Source organism: Thamnophis sirtalis, unplaced genomic scaffold (assembly GCF_051295495.1).
Source record: "Thamnophis sirtalis isolate CommonGarterSnake01/CBP01778 unplaced genomic scaffold, rThaSir2_p1.2 scaffold_13, whole genome shotgun sequence".
Lineage (NCBI taxonomy): Eukaryota > Metazoa > Chordata > Lepidosauria > Squamata > Natricidae > Thamnophis > Thamnophis sirtalis.
This window is the reverse complement of record NW_028261393.1, coordinates 47,002,332-47,027,682: the sequence shown is the minus strand read 5'-3', so window position 1 is coordinate 47,027,682 and position 25,351 is coordinate 47,002,332. Positions and strand designations below refer to the sequence as shown.

The window sequence follows — 25,351 nt, the reverse complement described above, 5'->3', positions numbered from 1 at the left end:
ATAAAACCTCTGCTTCTTAGGAAGTCTCAGCGTAGCATCTCACCGCAGGCCAAACTCTGAAAAGAGGCACCTCTGGCATGCAAGAGCCCGGCAACAGAGTCTTTGCTGCAGTCCTCTGAGCACTTTGGATCTGAGCCTTCTCCTTATTTATCAGCCAGGGCTTGGAGCTGTATTCCTACTCAGCGAAAGAGTTATCTTTGCAGGGGGAGGGACGGAGGCGTGTTGTTCCTGGAAGAACAGCTGGTGCTTGCCAGCCAGCCAGCCAGCCAACCGGGGCTCAGGATACAGAGAGAGCAGCCTTCCTCCATCTCAGCTCGAACTGGTCAGAGAGTGGGATGGCAGCCCCTCCTGAAGCTTCACGTCGTCTTCCCGCCCACTGTCCAGAGTCTCTGCCCCTTCAAAACAGCCGGAATCACGGGGAATGTCTTCTTTGAGCTCTCCGGGAAAGAGCTGGCCCTCCGAGGTGCTGCCTCCTTCCTCTTCAGTCTCGCTGCTTGCTGTGTGAGGAGAGAGAAGCCAGCTGTTAAAAAAGAAGAGTTGGACAGTGCCAAAAGTGGCGCTGGGAAGGGAAGAAGGATGGTCTGGCCTCATTTGTTTTCTTGGGTCGTCGTGGGTGCTTAAGGGACTGGAATGGCAGGGGTTGGACTAGCTGACCTCCAAGGTCCCTTCCAACTCTGTTAATCTGTACCTGTATCTCCTGCTTGAGCAGAGGGTCAGAATAGAATAACAGAGTTGAAAGGGACCTTGGAGGTCTTCTAGTCCAACCCCCTGCTTTAGGCAGGAAACCCTACACCGCTTCAGACAACTGGTTACCCAACCTCTCCTTAAAAACCTCCAGTGTTGGAGCATTCACAACTTCTGGAGGCAAGTTGTTCCACTGATTAATTGCTCTTAAGTTGCTTCTCCTTGATTAGTTTCCACCCATTGCTTTTTGTCCTGCCCTTTGGACTAGCTGACCTCCAAGGTCCCTTCCAACTCTGTTAATCTGTACCTGTATCTCCTGCTTGAGCATAGGGTGAGGATAGAATAACAGAGTTGAAAGGGACCTTGGAGGTCTTCTAGTCCAACCCCCTGCTTTAGGCAGGAAACCCTACACCGCTTCAGACAACTGGTTACCCAACCTCTCCTTAAAAACCTCCAGTGTTGGAGCATTCACAACTTCTGGAGGCAAGTTGTTCCACTGATTAATTGCTCTTAAGTTGCTTCTCCTTGATTAGTTTCCACCCATTGCTTCTTGTCCTGCCCTTTGGATTAGAAGACCTCCAAGGTCCCTTCCAGCTTGATTTTGATTGATTGATTGGGTGAGAAACAGACGTTTCTGTAACCTGCCTTGTGATGAGCAGGAGCTCATGGTAAATATCGGGACCACCAAACTGGGTGGCTTCCCTCTACAGAGACATGTTTACATGTTAATAAAGGTAAAGGTTCCCCTTGCACATACGTGCTAGTCGTCCCCGACTCTAGGGGGCGGTGCTCATCTCTGTTTCAAAGCTGAAGAGCCAGCGCTGCCTGAAGACATCTCTGTGGGCGTGGCCAGCATGACAATGGAGGAAGGACAAAAGGAAGCTCTTTTGGAAGGCAAAGGGCACTTACTGTCATAATCCAGCAGGAGATCGGCTGCCGTAAGCAGTTTGGTGCGATGCTGTGGGTCAGTGATGTTCAATTCATTCAGGTGGTTCTCTTGCAGTTCCTTGAAGTCCTCCACGGTCTGGTAACCATTTAGTAACAGTGTAGAGGTGTGCTCCTAATTGGGGAGGGGGAAGAGACACAGGTCCGTTGTAATACTTGGAAGAGATTACCTGAGGGGTGGGTGGGATTTGTTATACCTGTCCCTGTAATAGCAATAGCCCCTAGACCTATATCCACTCCACAGTCTTCTTTGCAGCCCTCTCTGAGCGGTTTACAGAGCTTGCCTCTTGCCCCCCCCCCCCCCAACAATCTGGCTCCTCATTTTACCCACCTGAGAAAGATGGAAGGCTGAGTCAAACTTGAGCCGGTTAGGATTGAACTGCTGGCAGTGAGCAGAATTACCCTGCAATACTCCATTCCAACCACAAGGAAGGCGGGAGGGATGGCAATAGCCCTTAGACTTCTATATTGCTCCATAGGGGAATGAGGATTTTGCAATAGCCTTCCCCCTGGAGTGGGGTGGGAATGGAGATTTTGCAGTATCCTTCCCCTGCCACACCCACCAAGCCACGGCCACAGAACCGGCAGTAAAAAATAATAATTGAATTTCACCACTGGTCCAAACCTCTGCCGCACAGCCGCTCCTTCAGTTCCCTTTTAATATTACACGAGATGTTCGGAGAATGGACCAATGCCATTTCCTGTTTATAAAGTATTGTCCTGGCCAGGCACGCTATCAGAGTGTTGGAGGTGATGAGTAGCACTCCTCTGATGCATACGAGGCAGGAGAATTCCTGGAAACTTACTCACCCAGGTCAAACCCAGGACCCATTTAGTTCTGCTGATTGTATGTATTGGCCTTGGCTACCCTGGTCCTCAGCAGCTGGCCAAGACCATGGCCATCACCCTCTAGTCCTTGCTGGGGGAGAATGACCATACACCCTGACTTCTCAACGGGATCTTACACAGCTTCACCAAGAGAGGTCAGGAATTAGAAACACCTGCATCCATGCAGTATACTACTCCCTAATTAGAACCTAATTAGAACAATTAGGTTCTATAAGTATGCCTAGTTTAATTAGAAGGACTAGGGGAGACATGACAGCAGTGTTCCAATATCTCAGGGGTTGCCCAAAAGAAGTCAAGCTATTCTCCAAAGCACCTGAGGGCAGGACAAGAAGCAATGGTTGGAAACTAATCAAGGAGAGAAGCAACTTAGAACTAAGGAGACATTTCCTGACAGTGAGAACAATTACTCAGTGGAACAACTTGCCTCCAGAAGTTGTGAGTGCTCCAACACTGGAGGTTTTTAAGAACAGACTGGACAGCCATTTGTCTGCAATGGTATAGGGCCTTCTGCTTGAATAAGGGGCTGGTCTAGAAGACCTCCAAGGTCCCTTCCAACTCTGTTGTTCTAATTAGAACAATTATAGCAATAGCAATAGCAGTTAGACTTATATACCGCTTCATAGGGCTTTCAGCCCTCTCTAAGCGGTTTACAAAGTCAGCATATCGCCCCCACAGTCTGGGTCCTCATTTCACCCACCTCGGAAGGATGGAAGGCTGAGTCAACCTTGAGCCGGTGAGATTTGAACCGCTGAACTGCAGATAACAGTCAGCTGAAGTGGCCTGCAGTACTGCACCCTAACCACTGCGCCACTGTTCTATGGGTATGTCTAGTTGAATGAAAAGAAGGACTAGGGGAGACATAGCAGTGTTCCAACATCTTGGGAGTTGCCCCAAAGAAGAGGGAGTCACGCTATTCTTCAAAGCACCTGGACAAGAAGCAATGGGTGGAAACTAATCAAGGAGAAAAGCAACTTAGGAGATATTTCCTGACAGTGAGAACAATTAATCAGTGGAACAACTTGCCTCCAGAAGTTGTGAATGCTCCATCATTGGAGGCTTTTAAGAAGAGATTGGACAACCATGTGTCTGAAAAGGTATAGGGTTTCCTGCTTGTGCAGGAGGTTGGAGTAGAAGACCTCGAATGTCCCTTCCTACTCTTATTATTCTGTTGATGCTACCAACTTCCATTTCCCCCACCACAACCACCCTCTGAAGTGGGTTGGGGCTGAGAAACAGACTTGCCCAAAGTTACCCAACTGGCTTTCCTTTCTAAGGGGGGACTAGGCATCCTACTGAGTCATTCCACCCCCTTTTCCTGTTAGTGCTTCATTGGCAGGGCAATGTTCCCACCTCAAGGTTCATCCGTTGCAACAGCTCCTGCAAGGTTTTGGGTTTTGGCCTTTTGCTCCTGTGCCGCGAACAGGTCTTTGTAGCCGGGACAATCTCTTCAGGGATGATGCTGACGTAGATAAATTTGAAGGAGCCCACTTTGTCGTTCAGGAGGCCGGTCCAGGTGCCGACGGGAGGCTTTGCAATGATGTGGATGATGTCCCCTTTCTGTGCCAAATGCCATATCGTTAAAAACGTCTTGTCAACCAGATCCTGATCGGTCTCCGGTTGAACAATTCATCACAATTATGCTTCATTCTGCATGTCACAATGGTCTAGGTTTGCACAACACGTTATGCCCTAAAGCTGTGGTTTACAAGCTTGATTCATGCAGCGCAGGAAACCCAAATCAAAACACGCGTCGGGTTCCTATGACGCTTATTCCTAAGAAAACAAAAGCTGCACATTTCCAAAAAGCATATCGTGTTGCAATGTTGACTTCTGGGGAACGGTAGCGAACATCAAAGAAGGTAGCAACTAACCTAATCATCCGATAGCTACTGTATTGTACAACGTATAGGTATTAATGGGCTCTGCACAGATTTTCTTAATAAAATCAGAGCAATGTTTTATTGTATGGGCGTCCAACCTTGGCATCTTTAAGACCTGTGGAGTTAAACTCCCCAGCCAGCTATGGTCAGAAATCTGAAGCCCACAAGTCTTAAAAGTTGCCAAGACTGGACATCCTGGTTTTATAGGAAGCGAAATTAAATCTCTCAGGCAACCACCAAAAATGCTTATCAACCCACAATATTCTAAGTCAGGGGTTTCCAGCCTCTGGGCTGCAGTCCACTATCGGGTCGTGACCTATTTGCAACCGGAGCCGCATGAGTGGCAATATGCATGTGCGCACACAGTTCGACTCATGCAGGCATCAGGCCAGTGCGCGCGCACACAATGGGTTGTTTCTTGACTGTAGGATCCAGACCCTTCCCACTCTCTCGGCCTTCCGGAAAGCCACTAAAACCTGGCTGTTCCGGCAGGCCTGGGGCTGTTGACCCCAAAATATGGTCCAGCCCCATTTAGAACGGAGTGTATGGTGTGCTGTTTTTAAATCTATCTTTTCTTTCCCTGTATTTTATTTTTGACTTATTTCTGTACTGTAAGCCGCCCGGAGTCCTACGGGATTGGGCGGCATATAAATGTTATTAAACTTGCAAACTTGCACCCTTCCTGGGTAGAATCTTTCCGTCATTTTCTCCTGCTGCTTTTGTTCTTTTTCTTTGCCGCAGAAAATGAATTTGGGGAGAAGGATTACCTGCTCTATCTTTTTCACTTACGGCAGGGGTGTCAAACTCAAGGCCCCGGGGGTCCGATCCAGCCCGCAGGGTGCTTAGATCTGGCCCAGGGAACCGCTCTGGAAACAGCAAAGGACAGCCCCGCAGTGCCTCTGCTAGCCAAAATGGAGCTCAGGAGGGCTGTGGGCGGCGCTGCCGAGCTCAGTTTTCCCTGGCAGAGTGTTGCAGGAGGCCGTTGCAGCCGAAACAGGAGCCCGTTTACACTGGCTAGCCACACTCACCCCCGCCATGCCCGCCCAGCCACCTGAGGTCAAACACAGCTCTATAGCAATAGCAATAGCAGTTAGACTTATATACCGCTTCATAGGGCTTTCAGCCCTCTCTAAGAGGTTTACAGAGTCAGCATATTGCCCCCAACAACAATCCGGGTCCTCATTTTACCCACCTCGGAAGGATGGAAGGCTGAGTCAACCTTGAGCCGGTGAGATTTGAACAGCCGAACTGCAGCTAACAGTCAGCTGAAGTGGCCTGCAGTACTGCACTCTAACCACTGCGCCACCTCGGCTCTGATGTGGCCCTCAATGAGATTGAGTTTGACACCCCTGACCTATGGCATTGGAACTTTGAGCAATACTTTGCCTTGGACTCTGATTTAATTTTGGATGCTCTTTGGATCCCTGACAGTGGCATTAGGGACACTCTTGCAAAGCTCCTTATTGACAGCACCCACCTGAAGCTTCAGAGAGTCCTTATCGTAGGGGCTGGGAATAAAATCCGTGTGGACCTTGGCCTTTCCACAGAAGGGTCCATCATATGGCATAGAGATGGTCTCTTCCTTGCTGCTTACGGTGGGACTGAACAATTCCCTTTCTAGAAGGGGACGAGAGCCAGGAGAAAGAAATGTTAGCCGACTCAGTGGCAGCCTGGAGACAGTTTCATTCAAGTAGTTCTCGACTTACAACAGTTTTTTTTAATCAAAGTTACAATGTCGCCGAAAAGAGTGACTTGTCACCATTTTTCACACATCATTGCAGAATGACCCCCACGGTGACATAATCAAAATTCGGACAGTTGGCAACTGGTTCATATTGATGATGATTGCAGGATCTCCGGATTGTGTGATCTGCTTTTGTGACCGAGCAAAGTCAATGGGGAAGCCAGATTCACTTAACAACCACGTTACTAACTTAACAACAGCAGTGATTCACTTAACAATTGCAAGAAAGGTTGTAAAATGGAGCAAAACTCACCCAACAAACATCTCGCTTAACAACATACGTTTTGGGCTCAATTGTGGTCGTAAGTCAAGGACTATCTATCTCGACTTAGGGTGAGTTTCTCCACCTTACGAACCACCAGAATCATTGCTCTGCACATGTAGTTCTAGGTTTTGTTAAGTAATATTTGCACTTAATTCTATATTGGGAATGTATCTGCTGAACAAAACTCTGCATTGGTGACAGGAAGGGCATCTGGCCAGAAAACACTCAGCTCCATTCTGTTGCCCAGACTCCACCCCGCGTGGGATTATGGGGTTGTTAAAAGATGATTCTATAGTAGATAGACCCTATCTCTGGAATGTTATACAGTATCAGGTCCTGGACACAGTAAACCAGAAGAGGTTTAGGAAAGGCCTATCAGAGACCAGAAGCTGAATCTCCTGAAGACAAGGAGAGAAGAGGGATGGCTTAGTCTTGAGAAGGAGGAAGGACAGAGAGATCTTTTCAGTTACTTGAAGACTGTCCAGACTTCTCTTATGGCCCTCAACTGCAGGACACAGAATAATGGATGATGTTACAGGAAGGCAGATCCCTACTGAACAAAAGCATCTTTGTGAGCATGTAGCTGACTATGCAAGACCTTATAGCAATAGCAATAGCAGTTAGACTTATATACTGCTTCATAGAGCTTTCAGCCCTCTCTAAGCAGTTTACAGAGTCAGCATATCACCCCCACAGTCTGGGTCCTCATTTCACCTACCTTGGAAGGATGGAAGGCTGAGTCAACCCTGAGCCGGTGAGATTTGAACCACCGAACTGCAACTAACAGCTGAAGTGGCTGCAGTACTGCACTCTAACCACTGCGCCACCTTCCTCTTTGTGGAATATATTCACCTACAGCAGGGCTGTCAAATTCAATTTCATCGAGGGCCGCACCAGGGTTGTGCTTAACCGTGTGTGTGTTGGAGTAGCCAGGGTGGGCGTGGCCTGCTTGATGTCACTTGTGTCGGGGGCAGCTGTGGAGGCCAAATGCTAAGGCAGGATTTCCCACGGACCCTTCCTTCCTCTCATAATCTTCCTTCCTTCCTTCCTTCCTTCCTTCCTTCCTTCCTTCCTTCCTTCCTTCCTTCCCTCTTTTTCCTTCCCTCTTCATTTACTTTCCTCTTCCTTCTCCTCTTCTTTTTCCTTCCCTGCTCTCTTCTCATCTTTCTTTCTTTTTCTTTTCTCTTTCCCTTTCTCCTTACCTGCCCCTTTTTGGATGCTCAAATAGCAAAAAGGGGACACCCCTGACCTACAGACTAGACAATCTTCTGCTTCAAGAAGAATTAAGAATTAAGAGCCGAGGTGGCGCAGTGGTTAGGGTGCAGTACTGCAGGCCACTTCAGCTGACTGTTATCTGCAGTTCGGCAGTTCAAATCTCACCAGCTCAAGGTTGACTCAGCCTTCCATCCTTCTGAGGTGGGTAAAATGAGGACCTGGATTGTTGGGGGCGATATGCTGACTCTGTAAACCGCTTAGAGAGGGCTGAAAGCCCTAGGAAGCGGCATATAAGTCTAACTGCTATTGCTATTGCTATTCAAATTGGACTCCTGCATGAAGTATCTGGTTGGATTCAGTTGCAACTGCTCCATTCTCCTCTACACTGTTGAGATTCTGCCCGGTTGGCAATGCAGTCGCCGGCACAGTGGGCTATTTTAAAAAAAGGTCCGGTCAAGCTAAGGGATGGGAGACCACCAGAAACTCCCTGGGTTATAGCAGAGACTCAGAAATGGCAAGAAGCCAGAGGCAGAAGAGCACTTCCCTTTTTGTGGTCAAAGAAAAACCTCCCCACCAAGGCTGAGGACTCTTCAGAGCTGAGCATAACTCGTAGGAATCTCTTCCCGCCCTCGCTCAGAAGATATTTTCTCCCACGAAGTAAGGATGCTCAGGTGCCAGAGAAGCACAGAACTTCCTCTGTAAGGTTTAGTTGCTTTACGTAAAAAGGGAATGAGATCTCGTCTGGAATAGACCCAGTGGTGGGATCCTGCCGGTTTAACAACCGGTTCGGTGACTGCGTGTTTTGCACACGCTCTGTCTGTGTGCCAAGTTTGAGCCAAACTTACCTTCCATGTTACTTCTGGGGAGTAATACAGCTGAGGCGCGGCAGAGTAAATCAGCTGAGAGGATATAGGTAAGTAAAGCGCAGGGGGGCGGGGCAGGCGAGCCAACCTGATTTGTTGAAGCAAACCGGTTCGTCCGAACCAGTCCGAACCAACTGAATTCCACCTCTAAATAGACCCCATTTAGGGCCGGTATAGCCTATTCCCAAGCTTTACCACTTCCATGCACAGTAGGCCTTAAATCAAGGTTACATTGAAGCTGGGTGAGCCGTTTACCATTGAAGGCACCGGGGCTGTTCATCTCCTGGGTTGTGCCCGGAAAGACAGGATGGTGGTCTTCAACAGGACTGTGGGCTGGAGATGCAGAACTCTCGGATTCATCGTGTCCCTGCAAGATGAATGTGAAACCATGGAGAACTCTTTCTTCCCGAGACACAAACACAGTTGGCCATAGATACTATGTTTGACCCCTGCTTCCTTTGAAGGCCTGCCCTCCACGAAGCCCAGGCATGATTTTTGGGGAAGAGGAAGAGCATATTGCACACACAAGAGTGTTTGAAAAGAAGGAACTGCACATTTCACACTCCACAGGTCATCAGGTTGCTGTTCTGACCCAGTCTTAGCAGAAGCAAGAAACTCCTTGTCACAAAAAAAACTCTCTTTATTTACCTCTTGTGAATGAATTGCATTCATCCAGTGAAAAGTTCAGGCGAGAGTCTTTCAAGAAGTTAACTGCAGCAACAGACCTTATCAGTTCCTTGCAATAATTGCAAGGCTGTGAGCTCCCAGCGGAAAGGCTGCAAATGAAGTTTTGTCAAGCAGTCTTTGTGGCCCAAAAAACCTTGAGCAAAATCTTCAGAAATACGAACTGTTGTCTCCTACAATCAACACTCCCCGTTCTTTCTATTTATTTCCCAGCCAGGGAGGGGCCATTCAACATCTATGTGTGCTTTGCTTCTCAAGTCAATGTCCTCCATTGCTCACCTCTCCTAACAGCTCTGCATATACGCACATCTGGAACAGGCCCTAGCTGTTCTTCCTCCTCACTCATATCAGCCTCCAAAGGCTCCAGTGGCTGGGAAATGTCGGACAGCCCCTGGCTCTATCTCTGCGTCCAACCCAGAGCATCCATCAGAGCCTTCCCCAGGCTCCAGAACTGGCACAAGTTCCTTCCCAACCTCCTCATTGTCCGAGTCTGTCGCCAGCTCTGCTGGCTGCTGGTGGGCCACCACAGTTGCTCTAAAAGGAGTTGAGAAGCAACCTCCCTTGTTGAAGGTATCTTCCTGGGAGCTTCCTGTTAATCATTTGCAGAATACTTAATTCTCCTCCTCTTTTCTATGGACCGGCTAAACCATTGCCCAGCTGCGCTTGGCACGAGAGGGGAATAATGAGATTTGGGGATATGAGACAGAACCATGACACTAAACAAAAGGACCTGTCTTATCAGGTAGAAATGAGATTTCATTTCATGTAACCACCCTTAAATCTATTTTAGGCTATTAAAAAAAAGAGATCCATATTCATGCTGCGGTTGGGTGCAGATGGGTGTAGTAAATAGGTAGCAACAGAAGCTTGCATCCTTGGTTTGGTTACCTGCTGAAGAGCTCACGAGCAGAACCTGCAAGTCTTCACTGTTGCATGCTCTTTTTTCTGCTTTCACAAAACCACACGGAGAAGGAAGTGTGTGTGTGTGCGTGTGAGAGAGAGAGAGAGAGTGAGAAAGAGAGAGAGCATGCAAATGGGCTGAGAGGAAGAAGTTAAATGCTGGGCGATGGTGAGATAGTGAGACACTTTTTGGAAGCAGGCATCTTATGCCACTCTCTCGCTCAAACGCCCAAGAACCCAGTGTGAAGTGGGCACGGTCTCATCTCTCACCTGATCTACTATTGCTTTAGCCATTGCCTTGCCCGTCTTGCGGTTCATGGTCCGGGAAATGGCGGCTCTCCATCGCTTGCTCAGCTTTGGGCGTCCTGCGTCATCTGGGCTAGGTGGTGGGTTGGATGGGATGCCTTCAGGAGCCTGCAGAGAGAACCATGGACCTTGGCTTTCCAGGAAGGGAGAAGATGACTCCTCATTGGTGTTGGGCTTGGATGAATTGAGTTCAGGAATGGCCCTTCCTAGCTTGGGACACTGATTTGGGGCTCAATATCAGATGAAGTCTGCCTTTTGGAAAGCAAACGGTTTCTCTGGCCAACCAGTGGACTACAACTACAGATAGCCATGAATTTACCACTTGTGTAATGGTCATTTGAACTTAAGAGGAGCTTGACAAAACTGACTTATGACCTGCCCTTCTCAGTGCGGTCATGTGATTAAAAATTTGGATGCTTGGCAACGTGTTTACCATGATGGCAGCATGCCAGAATCACGTGATCGTCATTGGTGATCTTCCCAGTTGACTTACAATAAGGAAGGTCAATAGGAGAAACCAGATTTATTTAATAATTGTGTGATTTGCTTAACGAGTGGTGCAAAAAGGTCATAAAACTGGCCACGGTTATCGATTAGCAATGGATAGAAGTGCCCAGCCTTGGTCGTAAGTGGAGAACTACCTGTAAGGCAGGGGTGTCAAACTCAATTTAATTGAGGGCTAATTCAGAGCTGTTGATTGACCTTGGGGGCTTGGCAGAGGTGGGTTCCTACCAGTTCGCACCTATTCGGTAGAACCAGTTTGTCAAATCTACCGAACCGGTTAGAAGAGGTTCCACCAGTGGACCCGGAAAGCAGACCACACCTATAGAAGAGGCTCCAAAATTTTTTGAAACCCACCACTGGTCCTTGGATATGATTATTCTACACTATCATGCTCGTATTTATAAAACTCAGTGCCTCTGTGAAAGGTAAGGATGACTACTGCGTTTATGGTGCAATCAGAACATTGCGTGTGTTGAAGTTGTTTTAACACAAACCAAAGATGCCTTTTAAAAAACAAGTTTACATCATATTCTTATGCATGCCAGTGCTGTGTGTGAGGTAATTTAAGGTGGTTCTGACAAGTGTCGTTGGCGTCTTCATATCCGGTCACATGGGCGGCAAGCCACTCCCACAAAGGAGGCCACACCCACAGAGTAGGTTCGAACAATTTTTGAAACCCACCACTGGGGCTTGGGCAGGCATGGCCAACTGGGTGAATGTGGCCGACTGGGTGGGTGTGGCCAGCCTGATTCCATTTCCCAAACTGCTGGCATGTTTCCTCTTCACACTGGGTAGACCGGGCCAAACCTACATTGGCCCAATGTTTGCATTGGGTAGACCAGGACGGCCCTGGGAGCCAGGTCGCACCACATCGCGGGACGGATCCATCCTGCATGCCTTGAGTTTGACATCCCTGCTGTAAGGTTAGAACAATGGCAAAGGTAGATACAATTGGGAGGCACTGGCTACTGATAATAGAGGGACCTGAGCCAGGATTGGTGGCAAAGGGGATGATGAGAAGCCCACAGAGCTGTCATTGAAAGAGCCTAAGGTTTCGGGGATGGATGGACGGGCGTTACCTCTTCCTCTTCGAGGCTGAATGCCTTGTTGTTCACCAGCGGAGAGGTGGGTTTGGATTTGGCAAAATCCTTGAAGCTGCTGGACCGCTGCAGCGACAGCTGTGGGGAGAAAGGTAGAGAAGGTGAGGAATAGCATGGATGGCAGAGCAGAGAAAGCCAAGATTCCTTGGGAATCTTGCAGCCTTCTCCATTGGTATTTATTTCATTTCATTTCTGTAGCTGCCCATGTCATGTCCACAACCCTGGGCAGCTTACGGTTTGTATGGCTCCTCTCTCTGTTAGAGGGGTTAGCAAATGGAGCTGCAATCCAGAAGTGGATGGAGTTGCCAGGAGACCATTGTTCCTTTGCCTTCTCCGTCCCTCAGTGCCTCTTTACGTGGGAAGGCAACACATGTGTGCACAGATGTGCCTCCCCTTCCCCGAGAAGAAGAGGCAGTCAGTCTGCAAGCTGGATGATGTGGAAGGTTACATTAAAAAAAATATTGTCCTACTTCCCACTTACGTTTCTTTCAAACCTTTTCCTGTAGCTGAAAATACACACATTTGCCTTCCCTCCCTCCACCCCACGCTCTGATGGAACCTGTCACTTTTTGGATTATAAAGTCCTTGGGACCAGGTCCTCTTCTCTGGTGTGCCTGCCTGCCTGCCTGCCTCTGGAAGGATGATGATAATAATAATAATAATAATGAGGGTGATGTTTAAGGAAGGACAGGTTAAACCCTGACCTGGAACGAGAGAGGATTTTGACAGAGGTGGAACGGCATGGGGGAACGATGACTCAATATCAGAGGTGGAAGTCAGGCTCCTTAAGAAGGATTAACTCTGGAAGATTGTTAATTAAAAAGCCAAAGTGGTGTGGTGATTAAAGTGCTGGGATACGAATCAGGAGACTTAGGGAAGTCAACCCATTCTGAACTATAGAAACTCACTGGGTGACTCTCGACTATTTGTTCGCTTTCAGCTCAAGCTATTGCAAGGGACTAAAATATAGAAAAGGGATTGCTAGGCAGAATCCCTTGCTCCTGAATGAAAGGCAGAAGAACAGAGTTGGAAGGGGCCTTGGAGGTCTTCTAGTCCAACCCCCTGATCAGGCAAAAAACCCCATGCAATTTCAGACAAATGATTGTCCAATCTTTTCTTAAAAACCTCCAGTGATGGAGCAACCTCAACTTCTGGAGGCAAGTCTTTCCACTGATTAATTGTTCTCACTGTCAGGAAGTTTCTCCTCATTTCTAGGTTGCTTCTCTCCTTGATTAGTTTCCGCCCATTGCTTCTTGTTCTACCCTCAGGGGATTTGGAGAATAGCTTGACTCCCTCTTCTTTGTGGCAGCCCCTGAGATATTGGAAGACTGCTATCATGTCTCCCCTGGTCCTTCTTTTCATTAAACTAGACATACCCAGTTCCTGCAACCGTTCTTTGTATGTTTTAACCTCCAGTCCCCTAATCATCTTCTTTGCTCTTCTCTCTACTCTTTCTGGAGTCTCCACATCTTTTTTACGTCGTGGTGACCAAAACTGGTAGGCTGGCAATCTCATACATGCTTACATAAAGGGAAAAGCTTTTGATGCTGTTTATTTCCAAGACCAAATCTGGGATTTCAAATCTGCCTAGCCATTTCTGTTTTTTTGCAATCTCATCAGGGGTGGGTTTCTCACCCCGTTCCAACCGGTTCGGTTGGAACGGGGCCGGCGGCGTCCTCGTGCACGCGCGTGGTGCACGCATGCGTACTAGCGTCTGTGCGATGCTCCAGCTGCTCCTGAAGGATCGCGCAGGCGCTGTATGCGTCCTGCATATGTGTGGAAGCGCAGAACTCGTCAAAACCGGGTAAGGAGCGCGGGCGGGTGAGTGGACCCTTCGCCGTTCCCGGAAGTTACTTACTTTCGGGTTCGCCGACCAACCGGTTTGCAGGGACTGCTGCAAACCAGTTGAAACCCACCCCTGAATCTCATTAAAAGGTGGTTTGTTTATTTTTTTTAATGCTTGTGTATTCCTCTCTCCTGGAGTACTCAACCAATGAAATCCAAGAGCAGAATTGTCTTGGAGATACCTCTGCACATCTGTCACTGCTCACTTCAGAATTCTGGGTTGTCCCAATGCTTTTTCGAAGTTGATCATCTAGTTATGTTCTGTCTGATTGCTCCTCCCCCTCCCCCTGAAGCTCTTTCTCTTTCTCTCTCTCTCTCTCTCTCTGTTTTGCAGAGTTGCTCAAAATCGACACATAGATCAATACTGTGAAGAGGAAGTGGGTTAGCATCAGGTGACCAGCAACTGCAGTTTCCCGAATCCAAACACCTGGGAGAGTAGCAAAAAGCAGCAATGGGGTGAGGGTGGGTTGGTTTCTGTTTTTTGTTATAAAAAAGAAATCAAGTGTCTGCAATAACCCAGTTTGTATCAAGAGCCAATCTGTCAGATAACATATTAACAGAGTTGGAAGGGACCTTGTAGGTCATCTAGTCCAACCCCCCCTCAAGCAAGAGTCCCTACATCATTTCTGACTAATGACAGTCCAATTTTGAAAGTCTCCAGTGATGAAGCTCCCACAACTTTTGAAGGCAACTTCTGTTCCAGGGGTTGATTGTTCTCATTGACAAAAAATCTCTCCTTATTTCCAGGTTGAATCTCTCCTTGATCAGTTTCCATCCATTGTTCCTTGACTGGCCTTTGGGTGCTTTGGAAAATAGCTGGACCCCTCTTCCTCTCTTTTGGTGTATCTTTTGGTGTATCAAGAGCCAATTTGGTGTAGTGGTTCAGGCACCAGGTTAGAAACTGGGAGGCAGTGAGTTCTAGTCCTCTTTTGGGTACAAAGCCAGATGGGTGACCTGGGGCCAGTCCTTCTCTCTCAGCCTTAGGAAGGAGGCAAGGGCAAACCACTTCTGAAACCTTGCCAAGAAACCCGATGACTAATCCAGGCAGGGAGGAGGAGGAGGAGGAGAACATGTTCTATTTATAGAAGCTTTTGCTAAATCCAAAACTTATTCCAAATAGAAGAAGAAGAAGAAGAAGAAGAAGAAGAAGAAGAAGAAGAAGAAGAAGAAGAAGAAGAAGAAGAACTTGTTCTGTTTATAGAAGCTTTTGCTAAATCAAAAACTCATCCAAAATAGAACAGGAGGAAGAAGAGGTGGAGGAGGATAAAGAAGAGGAGGAGGAGGAGGAGGAGGAGGAGGAGGAGGAAGTTGTTTTGTTTATAGAAGCTTTTGCTAAATCAAAAACTCATCCAAAGAAGAAGAAGAAGAAGAAGAAGAGGAGGAGGAGGAGGAGGAGGAGGAGGAGGAGGAGGAGAACATGTTCTATTTATAGAAGCTTTTGCTAAATCAAAAACTATTTTCTATCCCAAATAGAAGAAGAAGAAGAATAGCAATAGCAATAGCAATAGCAGTTAGACTTATATACCGCTTCATAGGGCTTTCAGCCCTCTCTAAGCAGTTTACAGAGTCAACATATCACCCCCACAGTCTGGGTCCTCATTTCACCCACCTCGGAAGGATGGAAGGCTGAGTCAACCTTGAGCCGGTGAGATTAGAACCGCTGAACTGCAGATAACAGTCAGCTGAAGTGGCCTGCAGTACTGCACCCTAACCACTGCGCCACCTCGGCTCACCTTCTTCAAGAAGAAGAAGAAGAAGAAGAAGAAGAAGAAGAAGAAGAAGAAGAAGAAGAAGAAGAAGAGGAGGAGGAGGAGGAGGAGGAGGAGGAGGAGGAGGAGGAGGAGGAGGAGGAGGAGGAGGAGGAAGAAGAGGAAGAGGAAGAGGAAGAGGAAGAAGAACCTATTTTGTTTATAGAAGCTTTTGCTAAATGAAAAACCTATCCCAAATAGAAGAGGAGGAGGAGGTGGTGGTGGTGGAGGAGGAGGAGGATGAGGAGGAAAAGGAAGAAGGAAGAAAAAGAAAAAGAAGAAGAAAGAAGAAGTCATGCCCATGCCAAGTGGTGCATGTCCACTTTTGGGTGTTCCTGGAAAGACATGTGCTGAGACCCCAGAAACCCTAATACATGCCTCGGTGCATGAGGGCCAGTCCAGGATGCTGAGGTGAGAGAGGCAACTACAGGATGCTGAGCTGCAACCTTAGTTCCATATTCAGAGTCACGCATGCAAATATCGGTTAGCAAGAAATAAGCGAGAAATCAGTCTTCTTTCTTGAAAGAGGCGAAACCACAGACCATTGACCCAAATACACACTAACCCCTAACGGCAGACCCAACCACTGTTCTGGAGGCCCCTTACATTGTGGGCGGGGGTGGGTGGGGGGGAAGGAAACCCTGTACTTGGCAAACCTGTGATATTTCCACAGCTTTCTCCCAAAGTGTGTAGCTGCTATTTTCTGAAAAACCTATTCAAAAACTCCCTGACTGATGTTGTAGCTCAGTATGCATGAAATAGACTGAGATGGACAGCTTCCCCTGAAATTAACCTATTGCCAAGCTGATTTTGTGAGGACATTAAGCTCATCTCTTTGTAGAACTGGGGTCCTAGAAAGAAAGGGAGGAAATGAAGGGAGATGATAAAGGGAGACATTTTTTTTTTTAAAGGGATTTTAAGGAAGACCCAACAGGCAGAGAAAGTGGTTTCTTTCAGCCCTTCAGCCCTTGTTTTTAAAATAAAGGTTAATAGTTGCTTGCTAAGCTCATCTGCATTATGCTAAGAGTAAGTGTATTTGTATTTGTATTTTATTATTTGTATGCCGCCCTTCTCCGGGAGGACTCAGGGCGGCGAACAATTCAAAGGGGATAAGGGGGAACATAAAAGACAAAATACAAATAATAAAAGTCGACAACAATCGCACAACCATACATGTCGAGAGGGGAGGGAACTCATCACCCCCAGGCCTGCCGGCAAAGCCAGGTTTTGACGGCTTTTCGGAAGGCCTGGAGAGAGGTGAGGGTCCGAATCCCTACGGGGAGTTCATTCCAGAGGGCTGGAGCTGCCACAGAGAAGGCCCTCCCCCGGGTAATAGCCAGGTGGCATTGGCTGGTAGATGGCACCCGGAGGAGGCCAACCCTGTGAGATCTAATGGGTCTGTGGGAGGTAATTGGCAGCAGGCGGTCTCTCAAGTACCCAGATCCAATACCATGAAGGGCTTTATAAGTTACGACTAGCACCTTGAAGCGTATCCGGAGACCGATCGGTAGCCAGTGCAGCTCGCGGAGGATAGGTGTAACGTGGGTGTACCGAGGTGCACCCACGATCGCTCGCGCGGCTGCGTTCTGGACGAGTTGAAGTCTCCGAATACTCTTCAAGGGCTGCCCCATGTAGAGCGCATTGCAGTAGTCCAGTCTTGAGGTCACGCCTTGTCTCTCTTCCTACAATCAGCTCTCCAATGATCTCGAGAGCCACTTTGCCTTTCCTTGCTTTAATCTCAAGGAAGGAAAAAGTCTCCGTTGGAAAAAGTCACTTTTTCCAACTGGGAAAGAGGGCAGCTAGGGAAACTGTAGAGCAGTGTTTCTCAACCTTGGCAACTTGAAGATGTCTGGACTTCAAGTCCCAGAATTCCCCAGCCAGCGAATGCTGCTGTAGAGAGTCGGAATGTTGGGTTACAGAAACAACACAACTGATAAAACCAGTGACAAAATATGACCCAGAGAAATGGGGGGGGGAGGAAATTGGAACCCCCCAAAATAAGTTAGAAAAGTATAAAAAGAAAGGGAGGAAGGAAGGAAAGAAGGAAAAAAAAGAAGAAAGAAGAGAAGAAAAAAGGGAAGAGAAGGGAAAGGAAAGGAGGAGAGAGAGAGGAAGGAAGGAAAGAAGGAAAAAAGAAGAAAGAAGAAAGGGAAGGGAAAGGAAGGAAAGGGAAAGGAAAGGAGGGAGAGAGAGAGAGGAAGGAAAGAAGGAAAAGAAAGAAGAAAGAAGAAAGAAAGAAGAAAAAAGGAAGAGAAGGGAAAGGAAAGTAGGAGGGAGAGAGGAAGGAAGGAAAGAAGGAAAAAAGAAGAACAAAGAAAGGGAAGGGAAAGGAAGGGAAGGGAAAGGAAAGGAGGGAGAGAGAGAGAGGAAGGAAAGAAGGAAAAGAAAGAAGAAAGAAGAAAGAAGAAAGAAAGAAAGAAAGAAGAAAAAAGGAGGGAGAGTGGAAGTAAGTAAGGAAGAAAAAGGAAGAAAGAAAAAGAGAAAGAAAGGGAAAGAAAGAAAGAAAGGGAAAGAAAGAGCAAAAGAACTAACTCATGAAAAGTCAAAAGTCAGATTTTGGTACAGCACAGGTAATGAATCCTATGATCGGAGGAAGATCATTGTGTGCTCTGACAGTAGATTCTAGTGGATTACTGGAACAGTCTTGATGTTAAACCCAACCTCACCACCTAGGGACTTATATGAGTGCCACTGTCATCACAAAACGGGTTCTGGCAGCAGAAAGCAGCACAGTCAAACCACATCCAAGGACTGTTATTCAAAACACTAAATGTTTTCGGGCTGTTACAATACACCCCCTTTCTCCTCTCTCCGGCATGCATCTACACTCCTTGCAATGCTCCTCTTTGTTGGCATGACTCACAACCTCCCTGCTCCTGCTACAAGAGCTCTCAAAAATGCTTTGGGTAGCTGTTATGGTGTCCCCAATGGAGTGGACCTCTCCCTGCTCCACGTGGGTAGATCAAGAAGGGACACAAGGAGTTGATGACACCATTCAAAACATGGAGGGGGAACACAGGTGTGGGTGTCTCTAAGGCAGGGGCATCCAAACTTGGGAACTTTAAGACTCGTGGGCTCTTTGATGCCTTCATGTCTAACCTGACACGAAGCATCCCTCTCCAGAGTCCTTCAAACTCTACCTTTGTTGGGTTGACACCCAACGTAGGGAATCCATGCTACCTTCTAGGCTTCTTCATTGCCTTTCACTCCCCCTTCCATGGATCGGCCGGGAAGTTGCCTTGCAAGGGGCTTCAGACAGACCGTTCCCCCACTACTCACCTTCCTCTTTTGGACCGGGTCTTTGTCACTGGCATTGGATGGCTTCCGACGCAGCATGGTGCCACCTCCAAAGGGCCTTAATTCATGGATGGGCAATGCAGGAGGACCGCCAGAGAGACAGAGAGAGTGAGAGAGAGCAGCGGAACGCTAGAAGCCCAGAGGCCAGGAAACAGGCAGGAAATCAGTGCATCACATGGGCCTCCTTTCCCAGCAGCTGGGCCTCTGCAAGAGACGAAAGCGGGACCCAGCCCTGTGCTTGCACATTTTAAACAGGAAGGAAGTGGCAACCTGACGTTCATGAGGACTGGCCTCGCCTGAAGCTACAGAAAAAATAGATGACTTTGGGAGGGAGGGAGGGAGGGAGAAGTGTTTTGGGACACCTTTTCAAGACTTGTGGATCTCAACTCCCAGAATGCCCCACTAACAGGCTGGGGAATTCTGGGAACTGAAATCCACAGGCTTCAAATCCAAGAAGCTTCTTCAGCTGTGACAGGACAATGGGGAATGGAAGGATTTATATTCCTTGCAGACAGCTGGCCATTTGCATCCTTTTAGAGGGTCGTTGAGGCCACTTGGAGGTGTCACTGTGTCCTCAGGATCACCTGAGTGGTGATAATAAGTTCCAGTAGTCTGCAATTTTTTCCCCCCTCTGGAAATCCATCCCTGCTCCCCCACCATTCCAAGGGTGTTCATCCCAAATTGTACAGCTAAAAGTCTGTAGAGATTCTCAGTCCTCCAGGTCGTGGCTGTCCCAAAACCAGAAACCAGGAGCACCACTCAGGTGACCCTAAAGACACAGATCAACTTCCAAGCGGCTTCAAGGACCCTCTAAAAGGATGCAAATGACCAGCTGTCTGCTAGGAATATAAATCCTTCCATTCTCCACCATCCACTCGATGAGAAGCGAAATGTCTTCAGAGAAAACCCAAGAAAGTCCAGTTGCTTCCTGTAAAAAGCACTTTTGGGACAATCATCACCTGGATGATTGAGAATCACTACGGAGTTTTATCTATACAATTTGGGATGAATACCCTTGGCATGGTGTGGGAGTAGGAACGGATTTCCAGAGGAAAAATTGCAGACTACGGGAACCATTTGCACCACTCAGGTGACCCTGAGGACAGAGATAAACCTCCAAGTGCTTCAAGGACCCTCTAAAAGGATGCAAATGACCAGTTGTCTGCAAGGAATATCAATCCTTCCATTCCCCACCATTCAGTCAGAGCTGAAGAAACTTCTTGGATGAGAAGCAAAATATTTTCAAAAGAAAAAAAACAACAAGAAAGTCCAGATGCCTCCAGAAAAAAAGCACCTTTGGGACAACCATGACCTGGAGGACTGAGAATCTCTATAGACCACAGGCTTTAAAATTGTCAAGGTTGGACATCTCTGATGTAGGTCAAGGCTGAATTCTTTGGTTTTATTGAGATGGTCAGAAGTATCAGAATGCATGGATGACCACCAGATGGCAGCAGAGAGACAGGAACATCTAACCCTTTGCTACCCTCTTGTGGCCATCTGCATCTTTGCAACTCAGATCTGATATTCCTAGATTTATGGTGATGGGTAGTACACCAGTCAGAGCAGAGAATCCGGGCATCTAACATTGTCTATCACGTGTCCTTAATTTTTTAACCAGCTTTTCATGTTCAGTGCAGGGAAGCGATTCCTTCTGCCCTTACTTTTACCTTTATAACGTTCCCCAAACCGCCTCTCAGCAGAACTAAGGAATTGTTGCTTTGAAGATTCTTCAACATTTTTTTGCACACGAGACCAGGAACTGCATCTATTGCTTCTGACAGGTGGAGGAAAAAAAAAAAGATCACCCAGGGTTCACTGAATTTATTCCAGTCATAACCTCTGGCAAAATTTTGAATTTGAATTAAAAATGGTAAGAACTGAGATCTTCTTGCTAGTATTTTAAAGTTACAACTCAGGTTTTGTTCCACTTGAATGCAAGGAAGTTATATTGTATGTCAATTTCTCTCACCTCTCTCTGTAAATACCCTGTGTGTAGACACAGACAGACAGACAGACACACACACAGAGGGGGGAAGGAGACACACACACCTCTGGCAAAATTTTGAATTTGAATTAAAAATGGTAAGAACTAAGATCTTCTTGCTAGCATTTTAAAGTTACAACTCAGGTTTTGTTCCACTTGAATGCAAGGAAGTTATATTGTATGTCAATTTCTCTCACCTCTCTCTGTAAATACCCTGTGTGTAGACAGACAGAGAGAGAGAGAGAGAGAGAGAGAGAGAGATGGAGATGTTATTGTTTTATTGCTGTTTATAGCCTAAAGTTTCATAGATTTTATTTTTTTAATCCCCAAACTGTCTTAAAAAAAAAACCATTGTAGGACTTCCTTACTACTAAGACAGCTGTGTAGAGATGCCCCAAAGTCACCACCAGCTAAGCTTGATTTGGAATGTTCTTTAATCTTTCGGATCCGGTTAATTAGGACAGGATTACACTCTCAGTTTGTGGCCTCCGTTCCACCATAAATATCAAAGTTGAATACCATCCATAATTAATAAACTTTTAATGAGGTTCTTTCCCCCCCTTTTTTTTTCTTTATGCAGAATAATGATTTGGACATAAAGGTCACAAAACCTGTCATTTCCTGGTGGAGCCGATTTCAGTGAAGTTTGTGAGCAATTCTCTGCGTGTGAGCTCGGTTGCTCTGAGGAAATGTGTGTACATTTGTGTCATCGTTTGGGCAACCAACTTGCACCACCCGGATTTAGAATAGAATAGAATGACGGCGTTGGAAGGAACCTTGGAGGTCTTCTAGTCCAACCCCCTGCTTTGGCAGGAACCCTATACCACTTCAGACAAATGGTTGTCCAACCTCTTCTTAAAAACTTCCAGTGTTGGAGCATTCGCAACTTCTGGAGGCAGGTTGTTCCACTGATTAATTCTTCTCACTGTTAGGAAAATTCTCCTTGGTTCTAAGTTGCTTCTCTCCTTGATTAGCTGTGCAGCAAGTTTGGACAAATTATTTAGGTTGAGGCCTCTACGAGGTCTCAGCTATTCTGGAGTTGTCTTCTTTCAGCCCGCTCTCACTCCTGTGACGTTTGAGACCTGAAGCACCGAGTGAGAAAGAATCGAAACAAGGTCTGTCAGAGGGGGGGGGGGGGAAACCACCGCCGAGCGGTGAGGAACGCAGAAGAGGAAAGTCGAAGTACTATGAACTGAGAGAGATCTTCCTCCCTTGGAGAACATTTTCATAGATTTGGATGTGAAGGCAAAGGAGAGGGCAGTGACTATAAGTGATTCCCCGGCATTTCTGTGACAATCTGTGGGACTTCTCTGAGTTTTAGAGTTTTCTGCTCTAAGGGTGCCATTTCCCCCCTTACAATTCTCCTTCTCCTCCTCTTTTCCTCATTCCCCTTCTCCTCCTGCTCCCCTTCATCTCCTCCTGCTCCTCTTTCCCTCTGCTGCTCCCCTTCCCCTCCCCTTCTCCTCTTTTCTCCTCTCCTCCTCCTCCCTCTTCTCCTCATTCTCTTCCCTTTTCTTTCCCTCCTCCTCTTTCCCCTCTTCCTCTTCCTCCTCCTCTTCTCTTTTTCCCTCTCCTCCTCTTCCTCCCATCCCCTCCCTCTTTCCCTTCCTCCTACTCTCCTTCATCTTTCCCTCCCCTCCTCTCCTTCATCTTCCTCTTCTCTTTCCACCCTCCTCTTTCCCCTCTTCCTCTTCTCTTTTCCCCCCTCTCCTCCTCTTCCTCCCCTCCCTCTTTCCCCTCCTCCAACTCCCCTCCCTCTTTCCCTCCTCCCCCTTTTCCTCTTCCCCTTCTCTTTTCCCCTCTCCTCATCTTCCTCCCCTTTCTCTTTCCCTCCTCCTCCTCTCCTTCCTCTTCCCCTTCTCTTCCTCCCCCCCTCCTCCTCCAGCAGTTCCCTAATTCTTTCCTGGTGGAGGACAAATTCTGTTTTATTCCTCTCTGGAAGACCTCAATGCAAATGGCTAAGGTGGAACTCCTGCATGCTTTTTGCATGCAAAGCACCAAGCTACCCTCCACTAAGCTGCAAATTGGGGGGAGGGGCAGGTCTTCTTTTGAGCTGGTAATTGCTGCGGGCTTCCCTTTCAATTTGCAAACTTGGTGGGTGGCAAAGCCCGGCGAAAGCCCCCAGAGTTTTAGATTTCCAAATGGCCAGACCCTCCTTTCTACTGGAAGTCATCCCTCCACGAGTCATGGAGGTCGGTCATTCCTTACAGCCACTCTCTTAAAACTGTTGTTCATTGACCATGGGTTTCTGTTCTGACCCCCTTTCTTCGCTCGTTCACAGACGACAGTCAGACAGACTTAAAAGGAAATAACTTTATCAGTCCTGGCTCATGCTGGCTGCGAGCCCAAAAATAAACATAAATAAAGTCTCTGGCAAAAAAGGTTACGCAGGAGAATGCAAAAACAAAGAGCTAATTACAGCAACACCAGGTTTACAGAAAGAAAGCAAATCACTTATCCAAGTGTCTCTTCGAATCAGGGTTACAGAAAGCAAATCACTTATCCAAGTGCCTCTCACAAACAAACCATGACCGATGAATGACGAACCACGAACGAATGAATGAACGTTGACTTCTGCAACCAGGGCGTGGCACCATCAGTCCTTTTATCTCCAGAAGACGATACTAGGAGGCCCAGCTGTATTGTTATTCCTGCATCCCGACTCAACTCACAACAAACTCCTGCTGAGTCACAAGTTTCCATCTGGGACTCCTACTCTTCTTCACCTTCAACCTGCAGATGGAACCAACCATGAGCCTGGTCACCCACCAGTCAGCCACTGTTCATGTCAACAGTAGCCTCTCTGCACCAAGCCCCTGTTGGAAGGAATGTCCATCTAGGTTCAGTTCAGTGGTGGGTTCCGGATCCTGGGGCAACCGATACGGTGCAACGGGGTCGGGCGTCCACCACATGAACGTGTGCAGTACGGGCGAGCGTACTTACTGCCCGTGATGCCTCCACGATGCTCCAACTGCTCGCCAGAGCGTCGTGCAAGTGCCGTGAGCTCCGTGCGCGGAAGCCCCAAACAGCTCAAATACAGATAAGGAGCGAGGATGGGTGGCCGGGCCCTCCGGAGCACCGTCCTGGAACGGAACCTAGTGCTCCCAGCAGGCACCGGGACGCCCGTACCTGGTGCTCCCAGCAGGCACTGGTACCCCCGTACCGGGGCGTACCAGTCATATCCCACCACTGGTTCAGTTCCAAGTGGGGAGAAAAACACTGGAAACATGGAGGCTGCTTGGAAAGATGGTTTTAATGGTGGGGTTACTGGGGGGAAAAAGGGGGTCACATGCCTTGAAGATCTTGGAAGAAAAAAAGGGAAGAGATGTTGAGAGAGCCTGAATTTTATACCCTCTCTTGGGCTCTGCCTTAGAGCTTCCTGTTCCTGTGTAAGAAATGTACTCTGATTGGTGGTCAGACTCCCAGGAGGCGAGGATCTTAGCTAACTTTATAGGCTGTCTTTTCTTTTGAGTCCCAAGCTTGGTTGAGCTGTTGCTGGGTGGTGATGTAATGAAAGGGCTTTGGGATTTCTATTATGGCTCTGCCTGAAGGGGGGAGGTCTTTGTTATGTAGAATAGACTGGCTCAGGCCTTAATGGCCCATTGACAAAGGTGTGTGAGTGTGTGGGGGTGAGTTTCTGCTTCTCTTTTAGGGGGAAATATTCTACCCTTTTCATATTTCCTAAAACATTTCATTTTTCTAGGAGAGTGGTGGGTGCTAACTTCCTACACCCCCCCCCCACTCTATTTTTTTTATATGGTGCTTTTAGGAGGTGATAAGGAACCTGGGCACAGATGGCGCACAGAATTCATCAGTTTCCCCCCCCCCCTTTTCCCCTCCATTTCAATCTTCGAGTCATAAAAAGATAACACTCCATGAAATTCTTTAGATGTTATTTTATTAGCAGTGCCTATTATGGCTCGATTTCCAAGAGGACCGTGTCCGTTCACGAATGTGAGGAACACAACTTCCCTGCAACCCTCTGCCTTGTGTGTTTCACCGTGTGCTCCACCTCAACCCGTGTCTCCCAGGCCTCCGTGTTAGGCCTCTAGACGTCATGAACCATCATTCTTCCCGTCTCCATTGGCAGCGCCAGAGTCTCCTGCGTCTGATTCCACCCGGGAAGTGTATAAACCCATTCTCTGGTTTCTCTCTGTTCTGACCCCGGGCTTCCCAAAATCACGAAGCAGATCTCCACATTCATGAAAGGAACTTGGGACACATCGGTTGTGTTCCTATTGTTAAGTGAATCTGACAAGCAGAAGGTCGCAAAAGGGGATCGCGTGACCCCTGGACACTGCAACCGTCATAAATATGAACCAGTTGCCAAGCATCTAAATTTTGACCACGGGATCAACATGGGCATGCTACAAACGTCGCAAAAGTGTGGTCGTCGGTCCCTTTTTTTCAGTGCTGTGTAACCTTGGGCCGGTCACTAACAGAACTGTCATAAGTCGAGGACTAGCTGTATCCCCTCCCACCCATTAACGCATCCAAAGGGGAGTCGGCACTGATTTTTTTCATCCAGACCAACC

General features: G+C 47.6%; 1 protein-coding gene across 1 annotated transcript; it reads right to left on the bottom strand.

Annotated features, from left to right (window-relative positions):
• Positions 1 to 4: 4 nt before the first annotated feature.
• SASH3 (SAM and SH3 domain containing 3) lies at positions 5 to 19,010 on the bottom strand. The gene is made up of 8 exons (XM_087727496.1): positions 18,812 to 19,010; positions 11,919 to 12,017; positions 10,300 to 10,443; positions 8,701 to 8,812; positions 5,836 to 5,975; positions 3,829 to 4,035; positions 1,594 to 1,744; positions 5 to 497 (listed from the first exon to the last, which is right to left on the bottom strand). Exons 1-8 carry the CDS (start codon positions 18,866 to 18,868, stop codon positions 310 to 312), a joined length of 1,098 nt encoding a protein of 365 aa, XP_087583622.1. The 5' UTR covers positions 18,869 to 19,010; the 3' UTR covers positions 5 to 309.
• Between the last annotated feature and the right edge of the window lie 6,341 nt (positions 19,011 to 25,351).